This window comes from Ammospiza caudacuta, chromosome 11 (assembly GCF_027887145.1).
Source record: "Ammospiza caudacuta isolate bAmmCau1 chromosome 11, bAmmCau1.pri, whole genome shotgun sequence".
Taxonomy (NCBI): Eukaryota; Metazoa; Chordata; class Aves; order Passeriformes; family Passerellidae; genus Ammospiza; species Ammospiza caudacuta.
This window is the reverse complement of record NC_080603.1, coordinates 11,098,560-11,125,361: the sequence shown is the minus strand read 5'-3', so window position 1 is coordinate 11,125,361 and position 26,802 is coordinate 11,098,560. Positions and strand designations below refer to the sequence as shown.

The window sequence follows — 26,802 nt, the reverse complement described above, 5'->3', positions numbered from 1 at the left end:
CCTTTTATGTAGGATTTCCTATCTGAACTGCTTGAGAAATGTTGCTTTCAAATTTTTGGCCTCAAAAGGCAGTAAATTTCTTTAGGGGCCTCTGCCTTGGTCTTCTCCTAACCTGCTTGTTAAAACTACAGCCTATTTTGTCAAGCTTAGGCTTGTTTGTGTTGGAGCCAGTTTTTCTATTTCACTGTGACTTTCTGCCTGTCAGTTTCCTCTTTCAGCCTAAATCACACTGGGAAACATCAACATTTCCCTTTGTGGGAAGAGATGTTTTGCATCAAGTGGAAAAAATGGATGAGATTTCCTGTATCCTCATTAGCAGTGTAGTGTACAGCTTGAAATCTGCCCTTTCTAAGGTGAGATACCATCTGAAGAACCTCTCTGCTTTTAAGTATAGCCTCACAGCACATACAGCTTGTCAGTGAATTTTGCTTTCATGTACGCATCTTTCATCTCCGTGCATAGGTACTTATCTATGAAATTAATTCTAGTAGCAACCAAGTGTGTCCCACCTAAAGGAATCAGAGGATAAATTCAGAAAAAAAGGCTCATTGTTGGTTTTTTCCCCTACGAGGATGAGACGCCTCACACAAGGCCTGGGCAGGCAGCAGAGCTGGTGGGGCTCTGAGACCCTGAGTGGGGTAGGGGAGAAAGGAGGGGATGGCAGTGCTCCCCTTTTGGCAGCTGTTTGCTTGGGTGGGCAAATCTCAGGCAGCTTCACCTCAAACTCCTCTTGACTTCGGCTATTTTTGCCCGATTTCCACAAATTATTTCTTTGTTGGTGCAAAGTACTTAGCAGGTATGGTGCCTCGTTCTTTCCAAAAAGCCTGACTTGTTAACTGTTTAGTGGGCACGAATTTGATCACTTAAACCACTTGCTGAGGAGAAGGAAGAGTGCCCTCTTGCCTGGGTGGGAGGTGGTTGCCCACAGGAACTGAATGGGCTGTGGGCGATGTGGCAACCACCAAGGGGAGGAACTGCACTTCTGCCTCTACTCTTCAGCTCCAGCTTCACTGGGCTGGAACGGTGCTGTCCAAACTGGGTGGAATCAAAACTTGGACAATTTCATGTAATTTTCATTTGCTTGGAACATGACTCGCTTTTCCCTGTCCCATTTCTACTGAAGACAGACTCCAAAGTCTGCACATGAGGAGGATGGGCTCAGATCCAAGAGGAGGGCATTTGGGGGCTTGGCTGTTGGCTTAGGTCTGTCTTCAGGCTGTCAGACTAGAATGAGGATTCCTGCTCCAAGTTGTGAGTTCAGCTAGCTAGTCAGGGTCTGGCTCTTCAGCTACCTTTCCATGTGCCAGATTGTACCAAAATGCTAAAATCATTCAGTGGTATTTTCCCATGTGGTTTTCATGATGCTGCGTGGTTGGGCAAGGGATCTGACATGGTCTAAACAGCTTTCTGCCTTCATGCCTGAGAGAAAATGGATACCCAAAGGTTGTCTCTGCTAATATGAAAAAATATGCAAAAAGTGGCTGTTGGGTATTTTTGTGGGTTTTTTGGTTTCTTAATTAATCTCCATTCTCAATTCAGAAATGGATCTCAGTAGAAATGATGGTATGAAACATTTTGGGAAAGGAAGCTAGATTTTAATTAAAATTTTAAAATCAAGCTGGTTAGTAAATAGCCTACCAAATGTCCACCTCAGCTGGTGGAGAAACCATTCCTGGACAGCCCAGCCTTCTGGCACCAGCACCTTATCTTGGCCTAATTCCCTGTGCTCTAGCTGAGGCTGAGCTCCTTGCCTCTGAGCACTGCCTCGCTGTGCCACCTCTCTCATCCATGTTTCCATCATTTCTGTTCTGCCCAGGCACAGGGCCCTGCACTGAGAGAGCCACCTGGATGGACACAAGGCTCTCCACCATAAAGACCAGCAGCAGCTGCCACCAAGGCTGATCCAGCTCGTGCCAGGAGATGGGTTGATTTTTTATCCAGAGAAGTCCAAATCCTGAGGGAAGAAATGTGGTTTATTGCATACTTATCCTGTTTCTTCAAAGCTGAACTGTGCCATGCATGAAAATTTGTTTGGAAACAGGGATCAGAAACAATGACTTAACAAGGCAGTGCTGTGTAACAAAGTGCTGTCCACTGCCGCACAACACGCTGCCGGTTTTCCTGAAGTTGTCAGCACTACTGGTTTTGCACAAAGAGTGGAAATTCCTTCTGGTACTTTGTCAGTCAAGGAGTCCAGGGCTGTCAGTCAGTGTTACGGTTAACATGTGTTTTCCCAGGTTTACACTTCTGTCCTGCCGCACCGCTATGTGCCTGTGCTGCTACACTGAAGCAGCAACCACTGCCCTCCCTCCGATCCCTCCCGCTGCTCGTGCAGATTAAACCCAGGGCCATACAAGGGATGGGGGTCCCAGGCTGAGCCATTTCCTCACCCCTTGGTGAGGACGTGGGAGCACACGGGGAGGAACCCCTTGGCCCAAACCCTCCAAGCTCCCAGCACGGCACTGCCGGGAAGGGGCCGCATGGAGCTGGCCTCGGCGGTCCCTGTCCCCTCACCACCCCCGCGGTGTCCTGCCGGGCCGAGCCGAACCCCGTGGGCACCTCCACCGGTGCCCGAGCTCCCCCTTGTCCCCGGCAGGGCCGGCCTGCGGGGCTGTGTGACACGGAGCTGAGGCCGGGCCGGGGCCGGGCTCGCCCCCCGCGCCGCTCCGGCTCTGCCCTGGGCGGGCCCGCGGCGCGGGGCGAGGGGCGGGCGGGCGGGCGGGGCGGCCCGGGCCCTATAAATGGCGGGCGGCGCCGCCGCGCTCCGGCCGAGCGGCGCGGGGCGAGGGGCAGCGGCGGCCGGGCGGCGGCGGAGAGCGGCGGGCGAGGTGAGCGGGGCCGCCCAGCGCCGTGCGGGCACAGCCGGAGGAGCGCCTGGGGGCGGGAGGGGCGCGGGGCACCGGGCGGGGGAACGGGATACCCGAAGTTTGACTGCTGACAGCGCGGAGGCCGCGGGGGTCGCTCCGGCGGCTCCTCGGTGTGCGCTCCTGTTACCTGCTCGCACAAGTTTCCCAGCGCCGGGTGCGTGGGCGCTGTGCCGGGAGCGGGGCTTCGGGCGCGCCGAGTTTCTCCCAAGATAAGGCGCTGGCTTTGTGCGAGCAGCGAGGGATTTTGCCCCGAAAGAAGCGGGTTTGGGGCTGGCAGCCCGCGGGTAGCGGCACCGTTTCGCTCCCGGGTGCGGGAGAGGCGGCACTTCCCGGGCACCGGCTGCGCTGCGAGCGCTCGGGAACTGCAAGTTGCTCGCTTGCGTTCGTGTCCCTTGTCTGCCGTGGGAGAGAGCTTGCTGCTGTTGTGCTAAATAAAAGTAATAAATCATAATCCGGGTAGTGACTGAAATTTTCTTGGCTTTCCGAATGGCAGAGTAACGGGGGAGGAACATTTTCGGCCATTGCCCTTTGGGGAGGAACGAGTGGTATTGTGATACTGTAACAGGATTTAGGGCTGATAGCATCCCGCTGTGTGCTGGAGTGGGGAGCTGGTTAACCAAAACTCTGACCTCGGCTCACTTTGGAGTGATACGGGAGCTGCTTCGTGTGTCGCGTCCTGGGAGGATTTGGAAATGCAGAGTCCTTTGTCTCTTGGTGAAAATGGTGCTTGATATTTTGGCTCAGTACTGTGCGATGTTGGAGGATCTTAACAGAAAAATACCTTTGGAGAAACCATTGTAGTAACAAATAGGTGTTAAAATGTCAAATTTCCCATAAAACTAGGGAATATCTGTTTATGGGTTAGAGGCCTTTGATTTATTTCTCTCCCACTTTCTCATGCCTGTGTATGATTCTGAACGTGGTTTGGCTTTTGTGGTTGTAATCGCATTCTTGGGCAACTTCCTGAAAGAGAAACCTGGTAGAATGACTTTTTTTTTTTCACTGCACTGAAAAATGACCTCTTGTTCCTTCACTTTCTCTGGTGTGAGCATTTAGTAATGTCTTGTCCCCAGCTTGCCGCAGGAATTCATTAGAAACCTGATTTTGTAGGGGCTATTCACGAAATGTACGTAGGTGTAAGCAGCTGTGCTGCTGTGTAGCTTCGGAGAAACTGCAGACATCCTCGAGGAAAGTGAAAAGCAGCTGCATGCCTGCTGAGTGCTCAGATGAGCCCTTGGAGTGTGAGGGGAAGAGCAGTGCAAATAAAAAGGCAGAATTATTAAGTAGATTAATTCAGCTGCATATAAGATGTACTAGGTTGGAGATCTAGCATTTTGTGGGGTGTGATTAAACTCACGAGAATAGCAGCTGTTTGGCACGGGAGCAAACTTTGAGTGATGAATGCTAGTCCACGGCTTTTTACAATTACAGACAAGTTGTATGTCAGGCAACCTATAAGCAAATTGTGTCAAGTGCTTGAGATGCTGGAAGGCAGCTTCTGTGGGCATTGCTGTTTTATGCCCTCCCCAGGTATGAGGATGGTGGAAGAACTCCTCTCTGCTCTGATTGGTGATATGGCCATCACTATAGTCACACATACATTTATATCTATATATAGCTCCATGCATCTCATGTGGGAGGCAATTGAAACTCATGTCAGAACAAAAAAGAAAACAGAAACCCGCAGTGGGTTTTGTCTCAAGGTGTATACAGAAGTGTTGGAGCTTCTGTTTGGTGTTGTCATTGACAACCAGGAGAATAGCACGTCTTAGTGGCATGTGGAGACTTTTAGCCTGAGTGTCTAAATCACACAGGCAGAAATGTGTTCCCAACCTAGAGTTTCTTACCAGCATCTGCTAGGCAGAAAAATGTCAACAGGGAGCCCAGCAAGTTGCACCAGGTATTTTTGGAATAGGTTGAAGTGAATGTGTCTGTATAAATAGTGAAAAATAAGCACCTCGCCTTGCTGCTAGGAATTACAGTGGAGATGCAAGTAAATTTCAGTATCCACAGCAAGGGATCAGCTCAGAGGGAGCTCTGGGTAGAGATTTGTGGTGGTGGGCACAGCATCTCCCTGGCTCATGCAGCTGGTTGTGGCTTTTGGTTCTTGATAGGAACTGCTGTGCTCATTCTTGAAAAAGCTGAGGCTTGGTGGAAGGCTTTTTTGGAAGCTGGGGTTAGGGGTTGTCCGGGCTGCTTGAATTGCTTAATCACAAGCATGCATGAAAGAGCATGCTTTTGTAATACTGATTATGGGGAAATTAATTCTGATCATCAAAACGTTTCCAGTCAACTTGGTTTGTTAACTGAATTCTGCGATTCTCTGGGGTCCAAGGTTTTATACATGAGAAGACAGGAAAAAGATGGATAACCATCACTAATCTGTAAAGTGTTGCTAGATACAGTCATCTTTACATGCCTCTGAGCATCTTCCCAGTCACCTGTGACATAGCTAATGAACCAAGCTTTACAGCAAAGTGCTGGCCTGTAAGAACCATGTCATTCTGTGCACCTCTACTAGCCATAAACATCTTCTGAATAAGTGCAGTGATACAAGGAATTGCCTCTTTTTGGTAGTGGTAGCATGGAGGAGTCAGTCATCTACATATGATTTTAAAGATTTAGTGTAAATGTAAAGATTCAGTGTAAGTTAGGGAAGTATGAAAATATAAGAAGGTGTTTATTATTATTAAAGTAGGTAGCTTCTTTGTGTAAAAACTGGACAGCTGAATATGTGCAACCATGTGTGTGTTCAGGTGTCCCCTCTGTGATGGTTAAAGTGGTGGGAGGAGAGCAATAAGAGGTGGTAGCGTTCTGCAGCTGGAGCCACACAAACGTTTAGGCTGGCATGTTGTGGGGGAAAAAAGCTGTCCTGTGTTCTGCTTGTTTTCCTCTCACTTTAGGGAGAGACTCTAGTTCATACTTGACTTCTGTCAGCAGAGCTGAGATCTCTGCTGAAGTGAGAGCCAGCAATGATGGACTGGAAAAGTATGGGGCAATTTTAGTGGCAATGCTAGTGTAAGCTGTAGGTTCTTAAGCTGTTTATCATGGCCTTGAAATACACTTAAATGCTAACTGAACTGCTTTCTAAAGCTGTTAGCACCTCTCCTTGAGCAGTGTCTGTGGAAAGCATGCATTTTGGCAGCTGCTGTGTCTTTTCTGTGGTCTGGTATTTACCTGTAATGGTCAGAAAGGTGGTTTTTCCCCTTATTTTCAAGCTGAAATCAAAAGGTGCCTTATGCTGGGGCCCAATTATATGCCACAAAGCAGTTTAAGTATGAAAGCACATTCATCTTATGGAATTATCTCCCCTTGGAGAAAATATCAGTTTTGCTGACCATGTTAATGTGGTGCAAAGTGTGGGCTTCAGGCTGTCTGCTGTTGGCATCAGGGCTTTGGAAACAGCAGCCTGAAATTCTCCTCAGTGTTGTGGGACTGTGGAAGGGATCAGGACTGATGGCCAGTGAGTGCTGAGCTGCAGAAGCCTGTTCAAGGCTGTGTATTTGTGGTGGCCTTGGCGAGCAGGTAGGTTGGTTTGTGAGAAATAGGAGTTACCAACAGACTGTAAGCTGCAGGAGCAAATCCCCCTGGAATCTCCAGAAGCACTAGTGAGAAATGATTGTACATTCTACCTCCCTTCGTTTGGCTGATGTACAGGGGATATGAATTCATGTTCATCAGCTATGTAGTTTTGACCAAGCCTGTTTTTATATTAAATGCTTTCTGTATTATTTAACAGCTCTCTCTTTAAGCTTCTGTTCTCACAGAAGGACATGTTGAGGTATTTAGTGATGTTTCTCACTGCTTCTGAGATGGTTCTGTCATCTGGTGGGAGCTGTAAGCTTCTGCTTGCCCACAGCTGAACGAGGTTTCAGGTTTTTTGTTTGACTAGGACAGGGACAGTTTCCCATTGGCTCTGACAGGTTACAGGTACAAACCCAAGTGGAGAACTGAACATGACTAGTTTTCTCTCCTCCATTCTGTTGTCCTATAACTTTACATCCCTAAGCAATCTAAGAACTGCCATGTAGAAGTTGGTGCATTATCCCTATGTCTGCATCTTGCTACACCCCCTCCTCTCCCAGAAGGAGCAGTTCTTGTGTCTTTCCCAGCAGTTAAACAAGCTGAGGCCTCCAGCTGCTCTGGCAGCTCGCTTGGAGAGGTTGCTTTCCCAGCTAATTGCCTACTTCCTCTGCAGAGGTTTGTCATCTGCCTTACAGAAATAGTGATGGACTCCGTGGAGCCTCAGCCAGCACAGCTCACAGCCCAGCCCACAAACTCTCAGGCTGAACTGAATCAGACAGTTTAATATGCAGGTCATGACCTGCTCTTGGAGAGTTCTTGTGCATAGTTCATACTCTGTTGTCCCTTGTTTTACTATGGAAATTTAAGTCTTGCCTTCCCAGAAATCTCTAGTAAAGCCAGGGGGGTCAGTCAGAAGTGAGGTCAGTTTAACAAAAAGACTGTTTTCTTAAATACAGCTCTTTAAATAGCTGGTAATTCTCTTATTGACTGGTTAATGTGAGTCTTCCTGCAGATAACTGAGGAGGTGTCTACCTGAGCATATGGATGAGGTTCCCAGCACAAAGTTTCATTCCTGCATCCTTACAGCACCCGGGACTTCCCATGCTCTTGTGGTTGGCTGGTTCTGCTTCTGGAGCTTCCTGGGGGAAAAGATGGATACAAGTAAATGTCTGTGCTGTGAAATATGAATGTCCTTATCCTTTTTGAGTAACCTCCAAGCTAGGGCTGGAATGGCTGAGAAGAGGCCACTAAAAACTAGTATCTCCTGTGAGCTTAGGTCTGTTTCAGTGATGCTGTCCTGGATACAGAAAACCAGTATACATTTTTCATCTTAAACGTTAATAACCTGGCTACCTTACACTTTAAGGGTTATATTTGTCAGCTAGTTTTTCAGATAAGGTTTCTAAATTAGCTTGCAAATAGGAAGTGGTTGATTGCTAATGTTGTACAGTGTGATTAATAAATAAATAAAAGGCTAGTCACCTATTACTCTGATTTCCAGCCACAAGTGCAGTAAATGGTTGGAACAGCATTCCTGATCTCTCCAAGTAATTTGTCACTTGGTAGCATTCCCATGTACAAATGCTTAAAGTATCATGTTTTGGCTATCAATGAGCTTGTGTAAGTGCAAGTTTTTATGAATGTCATTGTTATGAACAGAGAATACTGGAGTTCCAATCCGTTTTTATAGTGAAACAACTGTATTGACTGTATGTACTTTTAGACTAACTGCCAACACTGTACTGCTGTAGTCTTTCCTCTTGAAGGAGGAGGGGTAAGTAAAAACTTGAAATACTGCACATGGATTATTTGAAGTGAGGCTTCTTAAAGTCCTCTTGAGAGAATGTCTCCCCATCTTCTGTTACCATTTGGGCATCTCTAAACCCAGTTGGCTTTTGTTAGATGTTGTATGGCTGATAGATGCTGCCACCTCTCTCAGCTTCCCAGGATAATAAAAATGTAAATAATGAAAAATAGTATGGCTCCATAGAAAGCCTAATTTTCAGTTATGCTGTAAACCCTGACTGAACCATAGAGTGTGGGGTGATGGGAATTGGGCTTTGTAGCATTGTTTAGTAGGAAATATAAGTATCTCTTTTGCAGAGTAACCTAAACCTCAAAATTATGGAATCTGGAGGCCAACAGTCATCTCTCTTCTACTCTGCAACAACTCACATGCCTTTTCAAAGCTCTGAAGTATTAACTATTGGCTTGAGGACTAATTCTACACCTTTAGTTTTCTTTATTTCTTACACTATTTTGGTTTTTTTTTTTTCCTTTGTTTGTCAGTTCTTTAAGCCCAAGTGTTAGAGAAAATTTATGAAAGTGTTATGAAAATTTACCTGAGAAGAGGAGAACCAGATTTGTTTGCCCTGCAGGGATGTAGTGGTGTGAGTCTTGCTATCAGATGACACTAAGATACTTGTACTAAGTGAAAATGAATAAGGGTACTGAGTTTCCCTTTAATATTTTTTTAAGGAGGAAAAGATGGTAAAATCCTAAAGCAGAGGTGGGACTTAGGGTGGAGGTGATGGTGAGGTACCTGGTAAGACACCAGCCATTGTTAGTCCAGCACCTTGTAGACTATTTACCATAGATCTGTACTTACACAGCCCATTGCTAAGGAATTAATACCCTGCACCTCATTAATGGGAGCTTGCAATGCTGCAGGCTTGCCTTTGGCTCCTAACAAGCCTGTGGTTGCATAGAGAGCATTGCCAATGCACAATAAATGTGGGAACTGGGGTTCCATGAGGCCTTTCTTGCACTAAAAAACTAAAACTGGGGGCTTGAGTTTAGGCAGATGCTCTGGTTGTCAAACCCCATTCCCTCCCCTGGGGTGAGCCCAGAGAAGGGGGCACAGCCTCCCCAGCGTGCTGTGGAGCACTGCTGTGCTCCCCTTTGGGGAAACTGCTTCTGCAGCGTTAGTCGGGATGAGCTGACTGTCCCATGCTCGTTTCTTCATTATGTTAAAATACCCACACTGCACAAAGAACTTGAGATCAACCAAACCACTTCTTTAATAAGGGGACACCAGTAAACTACCAACATAATTCTGTTTAATCTTTCTGATGCTGTAAGGCTTGATACTAGGTCTTGGAGAATTCTGTGGAAACTACTTTAAATACAGGAATAAATAATACCTAGAAACTTTAGCAATTGTAGTTGAGCTTACAGTAGCAAGAGAACACATAAAATTTGAGACTGGTGGTAGAATTGTGCAGTACCATAGTAGTCTCTATAAGCCCCCTGCCCTGTCAGCTGTATTTGCTTCTTGAAGCAGAGCTAAATTTGGCTGTTTAATTCATGTATAAATGAGGGATGGAAGTAAAAGCAAATGGTACATAAAAGCCTATCTATGTTCTTGAAACTCTCAATAGTGCCTCTGTAGTTGTTGTACAGTCACAACCCAGTGGTGAAGGAAAACCCTGGTCAGCTTTGCATGATGTGAAATTGATCTTTGTAATTAACTACCATAAACCACCACCAAATGCTGTACAAGATGGATAGATACTGGTGAGAAAAATTAGTCTGGCTTGTGAGCTGGAGACCCCAGTCATGAGGTTACAGACAGTTTGAAATGGAGCTGGTCTCTGCACTTCATGTTTAACAGAAACTCCCAGAAAATGGGGGTGGTCAGGACTCTTGATAAAGAAGCACTGAACTCCAGCTTCCTGCTCATGGGGGAGCAGTGCTTGGACAAAGAGATGGTTCCTGTGTGGGACCAGCTGGTTTCACAAGCTGGTGCTCTGCAGGGAAATTCCCACTTGGCAGGGGAGGTTGTTTGGACACAGCTGAACAGGCTTTCCAGAATGCACTAAAAACCTGAGAGGGATAGGAATAGAAGAGAGAGGATTAAGGTTGGGAGAGGAAATATTCAGAACCAATGCCATGCTTTTGGCATTCATGTGCAATGCTGGCTGTTGTGCCTGATGTCAGACCAATGTCTTAAGATATAAAATTTTTTCTTTAAAAAACCCATCACTTCCAGCTTATCTCTGTGTACAAGTTATGTTTATATCTTGTTGACAGTAACTTACTCCTCTTCAGAGCAATGTGAGTACTGAGCTGTTTAAAACCCTGCAATCATCCTTTCTTGGAAATGCTCTGCATATACTAAACTTTCCAGGTATTGAGTAATAATAGAAGGAGTTGTTAGATGAAAAGGAAGCACCAACATTCAGGAAGATGAAACATTTCCCAGATCTGTCATGTGGAAGAAGCCAGAACTTCAGCAGGCTGAACTCAGGTTCAGGGTGAGGAGAGGATATTGAAGCTGAAGGCTTTGGTATGTAGGAGGCGTAGGCAGAAGGGGAGTCAGGAGCACCTGTGAGGGGCAGGGAAGCCCACCGGGGGTCTGGAGTGCTTTACCATGCTGCTAAACCCATCAGCTGGAAAACAAGACCCAGCACATGACCTTTCCTCTGCAGCAGAGTGGTCTCCTTGCTTGGGAGAAACAATTGCTGTGTGCTCAGCCAGCTCCTTTAATGACTGTTAACAAGTTTGTTTGAGTATTTATTCAGTCCTGCTGGAGAGAATTGGTTAAATGCCTGAAGTGAGGCTGCTTTCTTTCAGCTCATATGTCAATTGAAATAAGACTTAAATTAGTAGCCCAGATGACAGTGGCATGGAAACATCAACATCTCAGACTTGGAGAGGTCCCTGAATGTTTGTTCCAGGCTGGCCTTCTCTGGTCACAGAGGCTGCCCAGTGCCTGCCACGTGGGCTCAGGGGCTCTGAGGGTTTTGGGCTTACTACAGTGAGACCAGCAATGCTGTGAGACTGCTCCTCAGTTTTAGTCCCTTTAGCTCTGCTTGCTGCTCTTTGGTTTCAGCTATTCACAGAAGTGCAGTCTGGTGTCTAAGCTTCCTTGTGTTTCTTGTATCTTTAAAAAAAACCACAGAATCAATCTTGCAACTGCAAGAAGGAGTTTTGGATATATTACTGTTGAAGTCAGGCTTCAAAATAAACACTTAGAGGTGTCTCATAGTGCAGTAATTACAGATATCTGAAAATCTATGTACAGTTGATTATTTCATCCTCAATCCACTGCAAAGTGTTCTTTAGCCTCTCTGGGGCAGGCCTTTTCTCCAACTTAGATATTAAATATAGGCATTTTTTCAGATCATGTTTTTGCCTCTGATCTTGAACCAAACCAATTTCTGTTCTTCCTCTTGGGAAGATTGCAGCAGCTTAGTTTGGCTCTCTGAAAATGAAGTTTTTCCTAAGCTAGTTTTCTGCTGTAGGAGGATCTTCATTGTTAGCAGTATTTTGTGCCTGGGGCTGAAGATTTACTTTTCCCTGCTCCACCAAATGCTTTTCTAGACACAGATTAAACAGCCTGTATTAATATAACTTTGCTTTTGTAACAAGCATTCTATAAATGTAGGCTGAAAGCATCATGTCCTCTTTGTTGATATAATTACTTCGATAATAATTTCATCTAAAAAATTTAAACTAGGTACTATGATGGTGATATGAATAGTGGAGCCTAGTGAGAGTTGAGTGTCCTGCCCAATACATCTGAGAGTCAGTGTTTGCAACACCAGCATGAAGCTGAGCTCATCCCAGGGTTGAGCGCCTGAAGAGTTTCCATCATCTGCCATGGAACAGCAGAGAACTATCAGGACATGCTGCTGTGTTCCTCCTCTGCCTTCCCCAGAGCTCTGTGCCTGACTGGAATAGTTGTCTAAACATTCCTTTGTGGCTTAGGCTAGGCTCTAGCCTAGCAGTTGGAGTTACAGCTGGTACTTCAGTGTGCTGTACAGACTTGGGGTGGTGCTGCCCTGTGAGGCAGGGGGAGCTGAGTTCTGGGTGTGCTTGCTGTGGAGATGGCGTCTCTCATATAAAGGAATGTGTGCCACTGCTCTGTCCTGCTCAGAAACTGTAGCATTAGGGTTAAGGGCTGGATTTGCATAACAAATGGCAATGTATGATAACACTGGCTCCGTTTCTTTGGGTTAGTGACAGCATTGCCATTGCGTGTTGAGAAGTGTAAATTGTGGATGTTGTCCTTCCTGTAAGTGCTCAGTCTAAAAAGTGGGCAGCCTACCCTACAGAGGGACTTTTTTTTTGATCCAGCATCTTTCAAAAGCCCACATTTATGTAAATGAATTCGCCTATACACTTTCCTCCTCCTCAGTTTAACTTCATAAAAAATATAAAGGTCATAGGCAAAGAAATGCCTAGCCTGTATTTTTGTTTGGTTTTCTGAAGCATTAGATTCAGATCTAACTATCACTAAGTTTTTTAGCTTCAGTGCTATGAAAGCTTGTTGAAAGCTTGTTGATATTCTGTATAGCAGGTCAGCTGTTTTCCATCCCACACATCATGCATCCTTTTGGGTTTCTTCTCCCAGCACTGTGCTTAAGCTGTTTCTTTCAGGATATGCAAATGCACTTCTTGGTACTGGACTGCATAGAAGTTGATTTCACTGAAATCCATGATGGAAACTTCAATTGCAGGGATGCCACTTCTTCTCAAAGATCCAGTTGTCGTCCCAGTTACCTGGTTAAGTTACACAGTGGCCAGAGCAGGGCCAGGCCAAGAAGTGACTGCTCTATAACTAGTGATGAAAAGTGGTTTTACTATTTTTCCATGCTCAGAGCACTGCATGACTATTTCACTTATTGAATAGGTATTTGCTAGAGATTGTGCTCCAAAACAGAGACCAACCCATCTTTATGGTGTGTCAGGAGGGAGAGGTTAGGCAAATATGGAGAATTCTGGAGAAACCAGATGTGGGAGGTGATCAGTTGAAACAGAAAAAAGCCCAAAATTCTGCAGCAGTGGCCTTGTGAGCAGAGTTGGGTTGTTTTGACAAAGCTTCACATGTTATGGGGAAAACACAAGGCTGTCACCCTGAGTCTGTCAGGGGCTGTCATCAGTGAAGTAGAAAACTTGGAGCCTTGCAATATATTCTAGGAAAGTCAAGGAGAGAAGTGTCTGACTTCAGTTAGGTTTGTGCAGATGAAGTACCTAAAAGACAAAGAAACATTGTTTTATTTGATTTCAAAGTGTCACTGCTGTCTCTGCCCTCATAGTATGCTTCTTGCCATATAATGTATCAAGGGTAGATTGCCCTCAAGACAGCCCAGTGTCCTGTGGTTTGCTGTCAGGATCCGGTGGAGCTGCCTTGGTCAAAGCCCGGTTTTCAGATGGCAGCTCAAACTGTGCTCTGTGATTATCTGGTACTGTCTCTGTCCATCACTGTGTGGGACAGGCTGTATTGCACCAAATGTGCTGTTGCTTGCTTCAAAGTGCCTCCAGTAAGACTTTGTAATAATTTTAGGGCCTTGAAGTTTCTTTTTGCCAAGATACTAGGTTGAGTTATAAATCTGCTTATTATTGGGATTAAGAATTTGTTTAAACTACCCCTTGGGTTTCCAGGTTTGGGAGAAGAGATGGCCACCAAACCACCAAAGAAAACCCTAAAAGCCAGCCCTAAATGAAGCTTTTCATAGAGTGCCTCCTGCAAGGCAGCAGTGCCATCAGTGTGGAGCTGCTGCCTGTGAGAGAAGGGATTGTTGCCCTTAAGAACAAAACTAAAGGTTTCAAGTGGTTTGTGTTAGCATCAAACAACACTGAAGAATGTTCCTTAACGATTTTAATTTATTTTGAAAAGTGCAAGTTTACTTTCCCTGTCAGGCTGTTGGCTCTCCCCCATGACATTTTCTTGCTGTAGCTGGTGATGAGGGGTGCAAGACAAACGTAGGAGTGACTCATGTAACCTGCCTCAGGGGGTGCAAACCCAATCCTGACCTGCCTCAGGGGGTGCAAACCCAATCCATGGTGCTTGGGTTTTGTTCCTGCTGGTCTCAGCTGCAGCAAGCCCAGTCCAGCCTAAATTTTGGACTAAGCTCGAGTAGTTGCAGCAGATGGTGATATGAAGCTCCTTTGGAAGGAATTGTGCTTTAGTGACCTCAGAACTGCTTGGGGGATTAGTAGGTTTATGGAGAAGACTTAATTATTGGGTGGGCCCTTACCCCAATTTGTAGTACAGCATTTTCACTTTTTCTTGCATAACTTAAATCAGCAAGTTCCTCTGGTCAGAAGTATGCTAAAGTTGGGTTTGGGGGAGAAAGATGTATAAACTCCTGCATTATTGCATTTTCAGCATTTGCTTTATTCTGCAACGACAAACTGCGACAAAGCCAACTTCGTCCCCTCAAACAGTGTAGAAGAAAGTGGAAATGCTGTATTTGTCGCTTTCAAGTGTTTTAGCACAGTTAAAGTACGTGCTATTAAAAGATGATTAAACAAATCTGTGCAAACACCAGCTGGTTTTCTGCTAGTGCAGTGCTGCAGCACGGTTTGAACTCGCAGCGTAGGTAGGCTGGCGGTGGCACAGCTCCTTGGGCTGTGTGGGAGGAGGCTGGCAGTGACAGGGCTGTGCCTCTGCTGGGCCCCAGCACCCTGGGGTGCTGCACCCAGAGCAGCAGGGGTGCCAGCTGGCTGCACCGGGGGCTGCAGGGCAGCACAGACCTGGTGCTGCATTTGTCGTGCAAATAACGCTTCATTCGGTTGTACACCTTCTGCAGCCTTGCTTCTCAAGTCAGTGAGGAACAGGCTCCTGGCTGGTCTGGAAATGGAAGTCAGGGCTGTGAACTGTGTAAATGAAATGTCTTAATGTTGTGAACAGGGAACATAATTTAAGGAGATTGGAGATTATTGTATGTATTTTTCTCTAAGTATCTCTTTGCCCTAAAAAAAGGCTTGAATGCGGTTTCATGAGGAGGAAATACAGCACAGCAGCTGCAGCGCTCGGTGTTTGACATTTGGGTTTGGCTGTCTCTAATCAGTTGCTGATAGGTCCTGAAGAAAATGTTGATGCTGCTTGTGCTTCAGCTCTTTGGAGCTCATGGATAATAATGCTGAGTTCTGTCAGGTGTTAGACCTGCAGATGAAGGTGCACCTGTTTTGAATATTAACTTCATTCTGTATACATTAGGTGCTCTGTGTTCTTAAATGGAGAAGTACAGGTTGAAATCCAAGTTCAACATTTGCATTTTAAAATCCAAAATTTTCTTCTACGTTCCTGTTATTGAGAATGCCAATTATGCAGCTATCTTTTATTGTTCTAGGCAGGTGTAAATTCCCACAGCAGAAGGTCTGTTTGCATATGTATATATGCTTCTGTTCACTGTAGAAAATGATCTATGAGGTGTACTGTGCATCACATACTAGTGGGTGAGGACCATACCACACTCTCAGCACTCGTTTACCATAAAGGGCAATCTAAATGGAATGCCAAGGCTCATTTAACTGAGACACAAAACTGCCTCAACTAGGGTGTTGTGGGAGATGGTCTTCTAACTTGGTGGCTTTTGTCCTTTATATAGGCACTGGTATCTAGCTATTATCATTGCACCTGGAAACCCCTAGACCTAAAATCCTGGTAGAGCTAAGTGAAACACAGTGAGTTGTGTGAGTCCCATTGCCAGAGCTCTGAATGGTGTGTGGCACATGTACAAGACTTGCCTGCTCTTTAGATGAATAAGAATTTATGTTAAAAATGCTGTTCTTGTGAAAGCTGACTTAACTCCCCCCTCTTGTTTTCTTACAGGTATCTCCAACCAGGAATCATGAACTGGCATTTTTCACTCCTCTTTGTTCTTGGGACTTTAATGTCTGTATGTTCCCAGTTCAGTTTTTATCCTCTGGAGGAGCTTAGCTCTGATGTTGGAATCCAGGTCTTCAATCAAATAGTGAAAGCTAAGCCTCAGGACAATGTTGTTGTTTCTCCTCACGGGATTGCATCTGTCCTGGGAGTGCTGCAGCTGGGAGCTGATGGCAAGACAAAGAAGCAGCTGACAACTGTGATGAGATACAGTGTAAATGGTCAGTGATCCTAAGGTGGTTTTGGGTGTGTTTTGTCAGACTCTTCATGATGTATGAGATGGCTTTCAAAGTGTGGTAGATTGCATCATGCACCAATTAACTCTGTTTACCAAAGCACAGAATGGACATGCTTGAGGTTAATTGGCAATTTGAGCATGGGTATGTACATATACCCAAACTGGCTTATAAGCAGCTTGGTTAATGACTTCAGGGCCCTGGCTAGAACTGCCTTTGTCCTTGCCAAATTGGTGTTCCAGAACAGGGTGGATGGTGGTCCAGTGCTAGCTCTGAGTAAGAAGGTGGCAGTGCTCCATTTCAGGCTGTGCTGAACAACCTTTAATGTGCCACTCCTTAGATAACAGGGCAAGAGGATATTTCTTGGCACCTCACTGAAAGCAGTGCAAACTAACCATACCATCGACACTTTCACTTTGCTCTTCAGTTTTGTTCACGTGTTTCTGCTGTCAGAATCCCTGTATGTGTAGTTCTTGTAGTGTCCTCTTCTTGAAACAGCCATTTCTGCTTGCCTGTGCCTGACACTGCATGCATCTGTGTTCGTATTCCTCTGCCAATGTCTGCCCCTCCAGAGGGAGTAGGCTGAAGATCCTTACTGCTTTAATTTGCATGCTATTTTTGTGAGTGTTTGCCAGCAAGACTTAACATCTTAGTGCCAGCATTCTGCCTTACTTCCAAGAATAGAAAACCCTCCAGGAGGTAAGTGCACATTTAAATCTTGAGCAGTATTGTCATATAACATGTTGTCATATAACATGTTGTCCTGTCTTCATTTGCTTTGCTGTTTTGGTCCTGGATTTGAAGTGCAACAAAATTATTTGACACCTTAACATCTAAATGATGTAGATGGAAATCCCTTCATGGGATAATCAGCTCTAGGAACATTTGAATGCTTGAAATCTAAGTACTTGCAAAAATGTTGAAGTATTATATCAACTGGTTTTATCCGGCCTTCAGAATTCCTAATCCTTACTGTGAGACACAGAGGTTCTCAAACACCTTAGAAGGTAGCCACTGCCTGGTTAGAGGCTTGGTATGGGATGCTGCCTCTGTCCTTGCACAGGTTCCCCCTGCTCTTGTTCATGACTACCTTAAAGTCCTTTGGCAACTGCAGCAAGTGCTTCTTTGGAAAGGTATTAGTTGAAAAGAATTTAATTTGTCTTTAGCTGTCTTTTAATGCAATTTAGCAGCTGGAAGCAAAGAGGAGAGCCAGCACCATGAGACCAGCCAGCTCTCCCCGGACCACCAGCAAGTGCTCCGTGGGCCACCAGTGGTCCACAGAATACAGTTTGAGAACCTCTGTTATGGTATGTTCTCCAAAAGAATTTGCCCATAGTATTGGAGAGTGAACATGTAGAAATTCATACCAGTGGTGCTGTTAAAGCATTCATGATACATGAAACAGCAAAGCCATCTGAGGTTTTTTCTTACATGCAGCTAAAAGAATAACTCTGAACTAATTTATTCCTTTCACATCTCTTCTTTGTCTACATAAGAAAGTAGTCAGGAAATGTTTCTGCCTAAATTGTATTGGGAAACAGAGGGAACCCTTTAATAACAGCCACCCAAGGCTGCTGTTTGATACAGTGGTTGAGCATGGAGTTGCCTGCCTGGCAGTGGCTTCCCTGTATAGAAAGGCACTCATTGATGGGTGTAACACGGGAGAACTGGGTATGGTGAGCATAGCAGTTCTTCTGTGCTGCCATCTGCTTTCCCTCACACACAGTGAAGGAGCTAGCAAGCACTCTGTACAATCTGCTCTGGGTCCTGAGGATCTTGACTAAGCACTGGAACCTACTACTTTCCCTTTTCCTGTTTTTAGAAGCAAACTCATGTGTTAACTCCTGCTTGTAGCTGATTTAGGCCAGGACTTAGTCGTTAAGGAAACTAAGACTCAACCTGGAAGTTTATTATAAAACTCTTGACAGCTTCCTTTATTCTCCAGTAAATGGAAAGGAAGTAAAGAAAATATTTTAATTTTTGTTTTACATTCTGAGGCTCAAGACCGTTTGTTATGCAAATCCTGCAAAACTCTGAGTGAGTAGGCTGACCCTTTGACTTTCTTTGTCATCACAGAACTGACAATTGACCTGGCTTATATGATGTGAAATATTTTTTGAACAGTTTGTTCTGTGGAAGAGCGTCATTTGTAGCTCTACACTAATATTTGAACCTCAGTGTAACCTCAACCACTGTCTGTAACATTCTGAGCAGACAGTTCAAGGTGCAGCAGGCACCATAGTGGAGTTCATGTTTTTGCTGGGAATCAGCAGATGAGACCTCAGAAATGGATATTTTGGAAATCCCTTCAGAATGCTTGCTTTGACCTTCCTTTTTTAGTCCAACACTTAATGTCTGACTTTTCACGTCATTAATAGTTGCATATAAAGTAACTGTTGGTTTATCATGTTATTCTAAATTAAACTTGCTGTTTTTTCCAACTAGGAGTTGGTAAAGCCTTAAAGAAGATAAACAGGCTGATAGTCTCAAAAAAGAATAAAGACATTGTAACAATTGCTAATGCAGTGTTTGCAAAGAGTGGCTTTAAAATGGAAGTGCCTTTTGTTACAAGGAACAAAGAGGTGTTTCAGTGCAGTGTCAAGAGTGTGGACTTCGAGGACCCAAATGCAGCTTGTGATTCCATCAACCAATGGGTGAAAAATGAAACAAGGGGTGAGTATTGGGGAGTGCCTTTGTGCATGGCAGGGTGGTGTCTGAGACCTCCAGTTTAGATGGAAATACTGGAGAAAGATATTGGGAGGTGGAGAAAGCTCTGTTCTGCAGCTCAAAGCTGTCCTTTAGCTGGCATTAGTGTGATGCTTTAGAGCTGGTTGGTCAGGAAGCAGCAGTCTTGTTGCCCAGCAGATGTGCCTGTGTGGTGGCCTGGAGGGATGTGTTTGGGGTGTGTGTCCATCCCATCCATGGGATCAGAGCAGCTTTTGCTCTTCTTTGCACTCATGTACCTGGTGAGAAATCCAAGCACAGTTATCTTGGGTCCATGCTTTCTCTCAAACATAGATGCTTTCAGGCAGCTCAGATGTTTTACTCAGTAAATCAGGCTCACAGGAAGCTAAAGGGCAGTTCAGCTTTTGCTCTGACTGCCCTAAACTGTCCTAAGATATGACCCTGTTCTCCTGTTCTTAGGACTCACATTTAGTGGAGGATTCTTAACTAACACTGCCTTGACAGAACTCCTCATGCTTCAAGCCTCTTGAACGGATTGTAAAGCTTATAGACACTAAAGCCAGAGATCACATTTTGCAGCATGTTCCCAGTCTAGGGGAATTATGTGTTTGGTACCTTCTGGAGCTAAACCCAGTCTCTCCTGGATGTGAGGAGTGTGTTAATGATGTTGGATGTGGTATTTGTCAAATGAGGCTGTCAAATTCTTTCTCGACCACATCACCAGTTTTGCATAGCAATGTTGCAAGCAGTGTGTGAATGGGGAGGTATTTCAGCTGAAACTATTCCATGCAGTCTTAGATCTGCTTACATGCTGGAAAAGGTAGAGCCTTGTTAGTTGTTAAAACATCAGGCTATCAGTTAGCAGGATATATTTATTTCTGGTTATCCCAAAAGTTTATTTTTGACAAAGAATAGCACTGATTTTATGAGTTTAAAATATTGTCCCTGAGGAGCTGGCACACTCACAGGTCAAGGGGTCTAAAGTAACGTGTGTCAGGTTCTTCAGAAACAGCAAATGCTCAATAATTCCTTTCTTTCTTCTAGGTATGATTGATCAGGTTGTAGCTCCAGATGATATTGAAGGCAGTTTGACCAGACTGGTGTTAGTGAATGCTGTGTATTTCAAGGGCTTATGGAAATCACGATTTCGACCTGAAAATACCAAGAAGCGCCCGTTTTATGGAGCTGATGGGAAGACCTACCAAGTTCCCATGCTGTCCCAGCTGTCCATCTTCCGCTGTGGTAAGCCCAGGGACTCCCACTGCCACCAGCAAAGGGTAGAATTTGCTCTTTCCAGGAGCTTGCTGTGCATTTAATGGTGCTGTTCTTGTAGCTGATATAGATGGATTGTTACAGAGGTGTCTCCTGCTGCTGAGGCATGGGCCAGGTACTTAACAGTTGCCTTAAGGTTGGATGCTCTGTCAAGTATTGCCTTATCCTTTGCCTTCAAAAGGGAAAGTCTGAAGTACCTAAATTGAGAAATTCGCATTTTGCTGTAAGAAAGAAAAGTACATGTTTATAAACGCTGAAAATAAAGAATAAAGAAAACTGCCAACAGGTAGAATGGTAGGAGGCTTACCTGGTGGTGAGAGAAAGATTGGAGTTTCAGTTTATATTTTACTGCAGATAGAGAAATGGGACTTGCACAGTCTGCAGTCCTGTGGGAGCCAGAGGAGCTGGGTTAGAATGTTGGCTGTATCTCCCGAGGTGTGAAACTGCTCTTCAGATTGAGTCACAAGTGAAAAGAAGTTCAGCAGGTTCTGCCAGACTTGCATCAGAGACTCTCAGAGCTGACACCAGCAGCTTGATGAGACTGACAATGCACTTCAGAGCTGCAGTTTGCAGCCTTATGGGGATTTTAGTGGTCAAAGTAGAATGGATGCTCTGATTAAAAACTTGTGTTGCATCCTTGTAAGAAGTGCTGCCTGGAACTTACTTCATGTTTGCTAGATACACTCTGAGAAATAGGCCTGAGAATACAGCTTGCTATAAATCTAAAAGCAAGACACGCTGTGCTTTTAAATGCCTATTTGTGCTGTCAGTGGTGCTCAATTATTATTAGTAGACTTGATGTTAAAGTAAACAACTGTGACTCTGTCCCAGACCTGTACATTAGAGCAGATGTAATGCAATACTTTAACTGCTGAAAGTGTGAGTATATACTGCAGTATATACTAATTTTGGAGTTTCAAATGGGTTCTATGACTAAAGGTGGGGTTTAGCAAGACTATTATCTTGAAGGCTTTTGACTTCTGATGCTGGTTATAATATCCATTATGTTGGCCTATGTTTAAGGTAGAGAAACTATTAAGGCTAGAAAGACTGCTGAGTTACTCATTTCCTGAGGACTCAAATGAGGTATTTTTTATCTCTAGGTTTCCTAACACAGGGCTTCTATTTTATCCATGCTTGGAATGGAATCTTAAACTTTAAATATCTTAAGTCTCTTCAGTCCCATCTGCTGACTGAAGCTGAGCTCCCCTCCTGTTCAGTTTGCCTCAGTAATGATAGCAGCAAATCAGGAAAGCAGCATTTACCTGCTGGACAGTTTGCCTTGTGTGACTGTCCTGGAGCTGACTTCTGTAGCCAGTGTTAGATGTGTAGGATCCAGCCTGAGAACCACTGCCATAATAAATGGAATAGTGAAACTGCCAACTTTGGCATGATTCTTGCAAAACAGAGGTGCAATACTGCCAGTTAGGTAGCAATAGGAGTTTAGAGCAGCTTTCATGGCGCTGGCAACAAGATTAAATTTGTAATGAAGCTGTTGATTTTCAGCTTGGACTGTCAAGTACAGATTTAGATGAAGAAAGGGGAAAGACAATAAGGTCTTGTTGCTATCCTAAAACCTTGTCTGAAATACTGTCTGTAGTTAAACTGACAAATTTTAACTTGAAACTACTATAAAAAGCATTTGCTTTCCAGCCAAATGCCAGAAATCCCACAGTAAGCAAAGGGAGCTTGGAGGAGGAGAGGGTTGCTCAAAGGCAGTCTTGCTGTAACTTGGATGTGCTATCTCCCTCCATCTCATTTAATTGGCCTCTTGCACTGCCTCAAAGTGGCTGCTTTCCACTATCTTGCAAGACTTCAGATTGCTTCCTAATCAGATCCTTATTAAGCAAGAAAATTAAGCAAATGCAACAGACTAATTCAGACAGGAACCAAAAGGTCTTGCAATAACTCTTGGAGGAAGAAGCTTGTCTGCAAAATCTCTTCAGTTTGGAAGGATAGTCTGCTACTATTCCTTGCTTTATTTTTATTCTCAGTTGGTTCTGGTACAGCTGAGATCTGGAGCAGAGATCCATTTAATTCACTGACCTGGTCACTTCTAGTATAGCTGCCTTGCTGCTCTGGGCTGGTGAGATTTGTCTGGGAAGCAGTGTGTATGTTAAATGAGTATTTGCTCCATGGTGTCATCCTGTCTGTGTTTTATGGCATACCAGCATCCACACAGAGCCCATGCCTTTTGAAGGGCTGCCCAGCAGGAAGCCTGGGACTTTAGAGCTGGTTTTGAGGTGTGGGCAAAGCTTTCCTGACAGACTCTTCTAGCAGCCGTTGTGTTAAGGTAGAGATTTAAAACTATAATGGCTGTGGCTCACTAGTTTGGGTTCGTTTGTTTCTATTATTTTAGGCACTACAAGTACCCCAAATGAGCTGTGGTACAACATCATTGAGCTGCCCTACCACGGGGAGATGATCAGCATGTTGATTGCACTGCCCACTGAAAGCACAACACCGCTCTCTGCTATCATCCCCCACATCAGCACCAAAACAATAGGAAGCTGGATGACAACCATGGTAGCAAAAAGGGTGCAGGTTATTTTACCAAAGTAAGTACTTACACAATCCATTCCTTCTTCTGGAAGTGTTTGGGGGGTTATTTATATGTATCTCATCAGATATAAGAGAAGGAATACTGAAGGTGACTTTCCTGCATAATACCTGATGCATTCTATTTTTGTTCCAACCAGATTTACAGCAGAAGCAGAAACAGACTTAAAGGAACCTCTGCAAGCACTTGGTATTACAGATATGTTTGACCAGTCAAAGGCAAACTTTGCAAAAATAGCAAGTAAGGGTTTTTTTTTTTGTTTTGTTTTAATTCATGGTGGTCCTTCATAGTTGCTAGCTCTGAATAAAGTGCTGCTTTACCAGTGCAGTTGTCTGCTTTCTCTTGGCCAAGTGTTGCCATGACATTGGAGCTGGTTTTATGTTGTAGCCAGCCAGGCATGACTGCTTGCTTCTGTTCAACATTGCAGTGGCTTTTTTCCTCCCTCATCTTACATTACAGCAGTAAATCATGCTGGTCAGCTGCTTAAGATTTGATATTGCAACCTGGGGGTCTCAGGCATTGTCTGAAATCTTTGGCAGGGCTTAAACAATACCATACCTTAATCTGTAGTAAATACTGAAGCTGCAATGTGTAACAGCTACGTGTGTAGTGACTTGAGCTGTAAGAAAGCATGTGTGAAAAACATTCACACTTTAAGCAACTCAGAGCTGTAAATATTAGTATCTGAAAATGGGGTGTAAACACTTTTGAACTCCTGGCTGTAAAATGTCATCTTTTTTCTCTTCTGCTTTCATTAAAATCCTGATTAGCTTCTATAGAACTGTCTAACAAAAAAGCTTACCTTGTGCTGGCTTAATTTGAAAACAAATGCCTGTCTTTCCTTGAAAGCAAGGTGTGTTGCTAAGTGCTTTTTTTTCCCCTGACACTGAGACACATGGGAGTGTAACTTAAATTCAGATAGCAAAATTTTTCAGGTTTTTTAAAATTAAAGCTAAAAATGCATGTAAGCACTTATAACTTAAACCATCAATAAGGAAACTTAGGAAATGGGGAGGAACAAGGAGTAAGATAGGTTATTCCATACTTTTGTAATTATTCACTTAGTGACTGTATTCAAAGGTATTGTTCTGGGCTGCAGCTTTGGGATTCCAGCAAGACTGTAGCAGCTTTTAGCATTCTGGGCCATGCTGACAGAGCTGCTTAGCTACACAGCACTCCAGGATTCTCTCAGTGAGTTTTACTGAAGGTGCTCTTCTCCTTGGGTCTTTCAGGAACAGAAGGTCTTCATGTATCTAACGTTCTCCAAAAGACAAAAATTGAAGTTAGTGAAGATGGAACCAAAGCTTCTGCAGCAACAAGTAAGCAATTGTACTGATAACTGTCAGACTTGGGCAAACTCCATTAGAAGGCTTTGGCACTAGGCAAAGAGCTCACCTGGAGATCACTGCAGCAGTATGCTCAGAGTTGGATCAGTAATGGGTTTTATGTGATTTCTCAGTCAAATCTCAACTTGCCAATGTTGATCACTGTAAGAATATTGACAGGCTTACTTCTAGGGAAGTGTCTTCCCATAGCTTAGACTTTATATCAGCCCACTGATAGCATGTTCTGGCTATCCAGGTTACGAAGAGGAGTAAGCTACTGCAAACCTTTGGGTGACAACCCAAGACTTCCAGCTCTGTGTGGGTCTTGTCTTTTTAAATGCTTCCTGTAAGAATATCATGTGACCTGTGTGGCTTTAAATGTCCAAGTTAGTTTGTTTTAGGCATTTGTCTGCATCTATTCAAGATGCAGATATGTGTAGACATATATACACACATGCATATATATATCCATCTACAAAGAAACTTTACTTTGATAGAGTATGTAATGCATTATGGTGCTTGATTTGTCTCACTCTAAACCTTTTTTTTTTTTCTTTCAAGCTGCAATTTTAATAGCCAGGTCATCCCCTCCTTGGTTCATAGTAGACAGACCATTTGTATTTTTCATCCGGCACAATCCTACAGGTAAGCAGCATCTGTAAGTTCTTTTGGCTTAGAAGTTGAGTATCAGCTATGTAATAGTGCCAAAGTCTGAAGCTACTGAATAACTATTATAAAAATGTACTTGCAGGGGGTTTTTTGCCCTTAATTTTATATTATCTTATTGGGAATACAACTTGAAGCAGGGAAAGAAATCCATTTTGGCTGTCAAGGTAACAGAAACAAGTCTGGCAGGTTTGTGGGTATAAAAGAAGAGTAATAGTCATAGTTCCCCTGAGTGCAGAGGAAACAGCTCTTTACTGGTGGCGAGTTGCTGAACAGGACCCAGCTTTCTGGCCAGTCAGACAGTGAGGGCCAAGGCAGAATAGGGGGTTGGGGATTTGGGGTGCTGCTCCAGCCTGCCCTGAATATGAGTGTTCCAATGTAATGCTCACAGCTCCTTTGCAGCATGGGCTGAGTCTCCCAGAGCAGAGTTGCCCTTCTTGCAGTGACCTGTATGATCAATATGTCAGTCAGTGGGGAACAAGGTGCTGCTGCCAGCACTGGGGAAGAGCAGGCTGCTGGCAGCCAGCCCCATGCCCAGGCTCCACAGAGCATCAACAGGGCTGTGTGTCTCTAGAAATAGGAGCTGGCCACCTATCCAAACATGCACTTCCCTGGCTCACAGACCTCAGGGAGGCTGGACTAGACTGGCAAGGTGGCTTGGCTGTGCTCTGTGGCCTTAAAGCTTTCATGGAAAAGTTGAACTCTATTTACAGATGATGGTAATCCTTGTTTTTGTTTCATCCCTCAGGTACAATCTTGTTTATGGGACAAATAAACAAACCTTGAATGTGGAAAAGACTTTCTTCAAGAAGTAAACAGGCACACCCCTGTTCTGTTAAATATTTTGTACACTACTCTTTGACTTCACTCAAGAACTAGTTTTAACCACTGACTAGGTTTTGAAACAGGAGTCGACATAGTTCTGGCTTTGTGGGGAAAATACAGATTGAAAACTACAGTATCTCTTCAAAATGTCTAAAAGATTCTCTAAACTACTGAATGGTTACCTATGCTAGCAGCTTCTGAGCTTTTTCTGTATCTACTAAGAATTTTATGTATGGCTTTTTGTGAGAGGATTTTAACAAAGAATGATAAATGTTTCTATTAATGTTGGTTTCTTCTTGTGTGTGGAAAAGGTCTAATTTTGTAGATACCACCTATCAAGATTACTTTTGGTTCTTGAGTATCTTGGTACCTGGATATTCTTGGTAGAAATAGAATAAAAGTTCTAGCAGTTTTTATATAGTGCATGTATCACTGAGAGTTTTAAAACTAATGTGGTGTTCAATACACATCGCATTGTCCTGTCTCATTGTAATGTAAACTTGTCATTGCTAGTATACACTTTCTATTGGATTTAAATTTTATATTTGTTTTTGTACAAAGGAAAAAAATAAAACTGCATTATGAACAGTCAGTGTTGTGGATTGTGGATGTGCTCAGGGATATTGGCGTCCAGAGCCCTGTGTAATTTGTTTGAGATTTAAGAAGAGTGAAAGGAGGGAGATCTTCTGTGAGACCTTTTTGTTGTGTGTAGGGAGGTGTTGATTGGGATTTTTGTGATGGGGTTTGTTTGCTTGTTTGGATTTTTACTTGTTTTAGTCTCTCCTTCTGATGACCTTTTTTGAAGTTGTTCTGCTGTGGATGAATTATCCATAGGTTTGGTATCTGAAGAGAATTCTATTTTGGTATGCCCAAGTTACTGCTGAAAACTGCCCCATGAGGATGTCTCAGTGCACCTTTGGCCTCTTTCCTCCTGTTCCCTTGGTGCAGTTTATATGCACATGGGCATCTCTTCATGCCCCTTGCAGGACTCTCCTGAGTGCCAAACTCTTTCCAAAAGATAAGCAGCAAATCCCTTTGGCTTGTCACAGATGGTTCTTTGTTGTGCTGCTTCTGTGGCAACCGAGGGACTGGGGTGGGTGAGGGAAATCTTTGGCAGCTCTGAAGGGCACGCTCAGGGAGAAGAGGCTGCTGGTCTCAGGGAGAAATTCCTGCAGACTCAGCCCTGGTGGAAGTAGGTGACTGCAACATGTGTCCATAAAGC

General features: G+C 44.1%; 1 protein-coding gene across 1 annotated transcript; it reads left to right on the top strand.

Annotated features, from left to right (window-relative positions):
• Window positions 1-2,776: 2,776 nt before the first annotated feature.
• On the top strand, window positions 2,777-26,172 carry SERPINE2 (serpin family E member 2). Its single transcript, XM_058812101.1, has 9 exons — window positions 2,777-2,828; window positions 15,958-16,232; window positions 18,693-18,920; window positions 19,977-20,174; window positions 22,564-22,762; window positions 22,904-23,004; window positions 23,997-24,083; window positions 24,651-24,734; window positions 25,504-26,172. Exons 2-9 carry the CDS (start codon window positions 15,977-15,979, stop codon window positions 25,539-25,541), a joined length of 1,191 nt encoding a protein of 396 aa, XP_058668084.1. The 5' UTR covers window positions 2,777-2,828; window positions 15,958-15,976; the 3' UTR covers window positions 25,542-26,172.
• The last annotated feature ends 630 nt before the right edge of the window (window positions 26,173-26,802 follow it).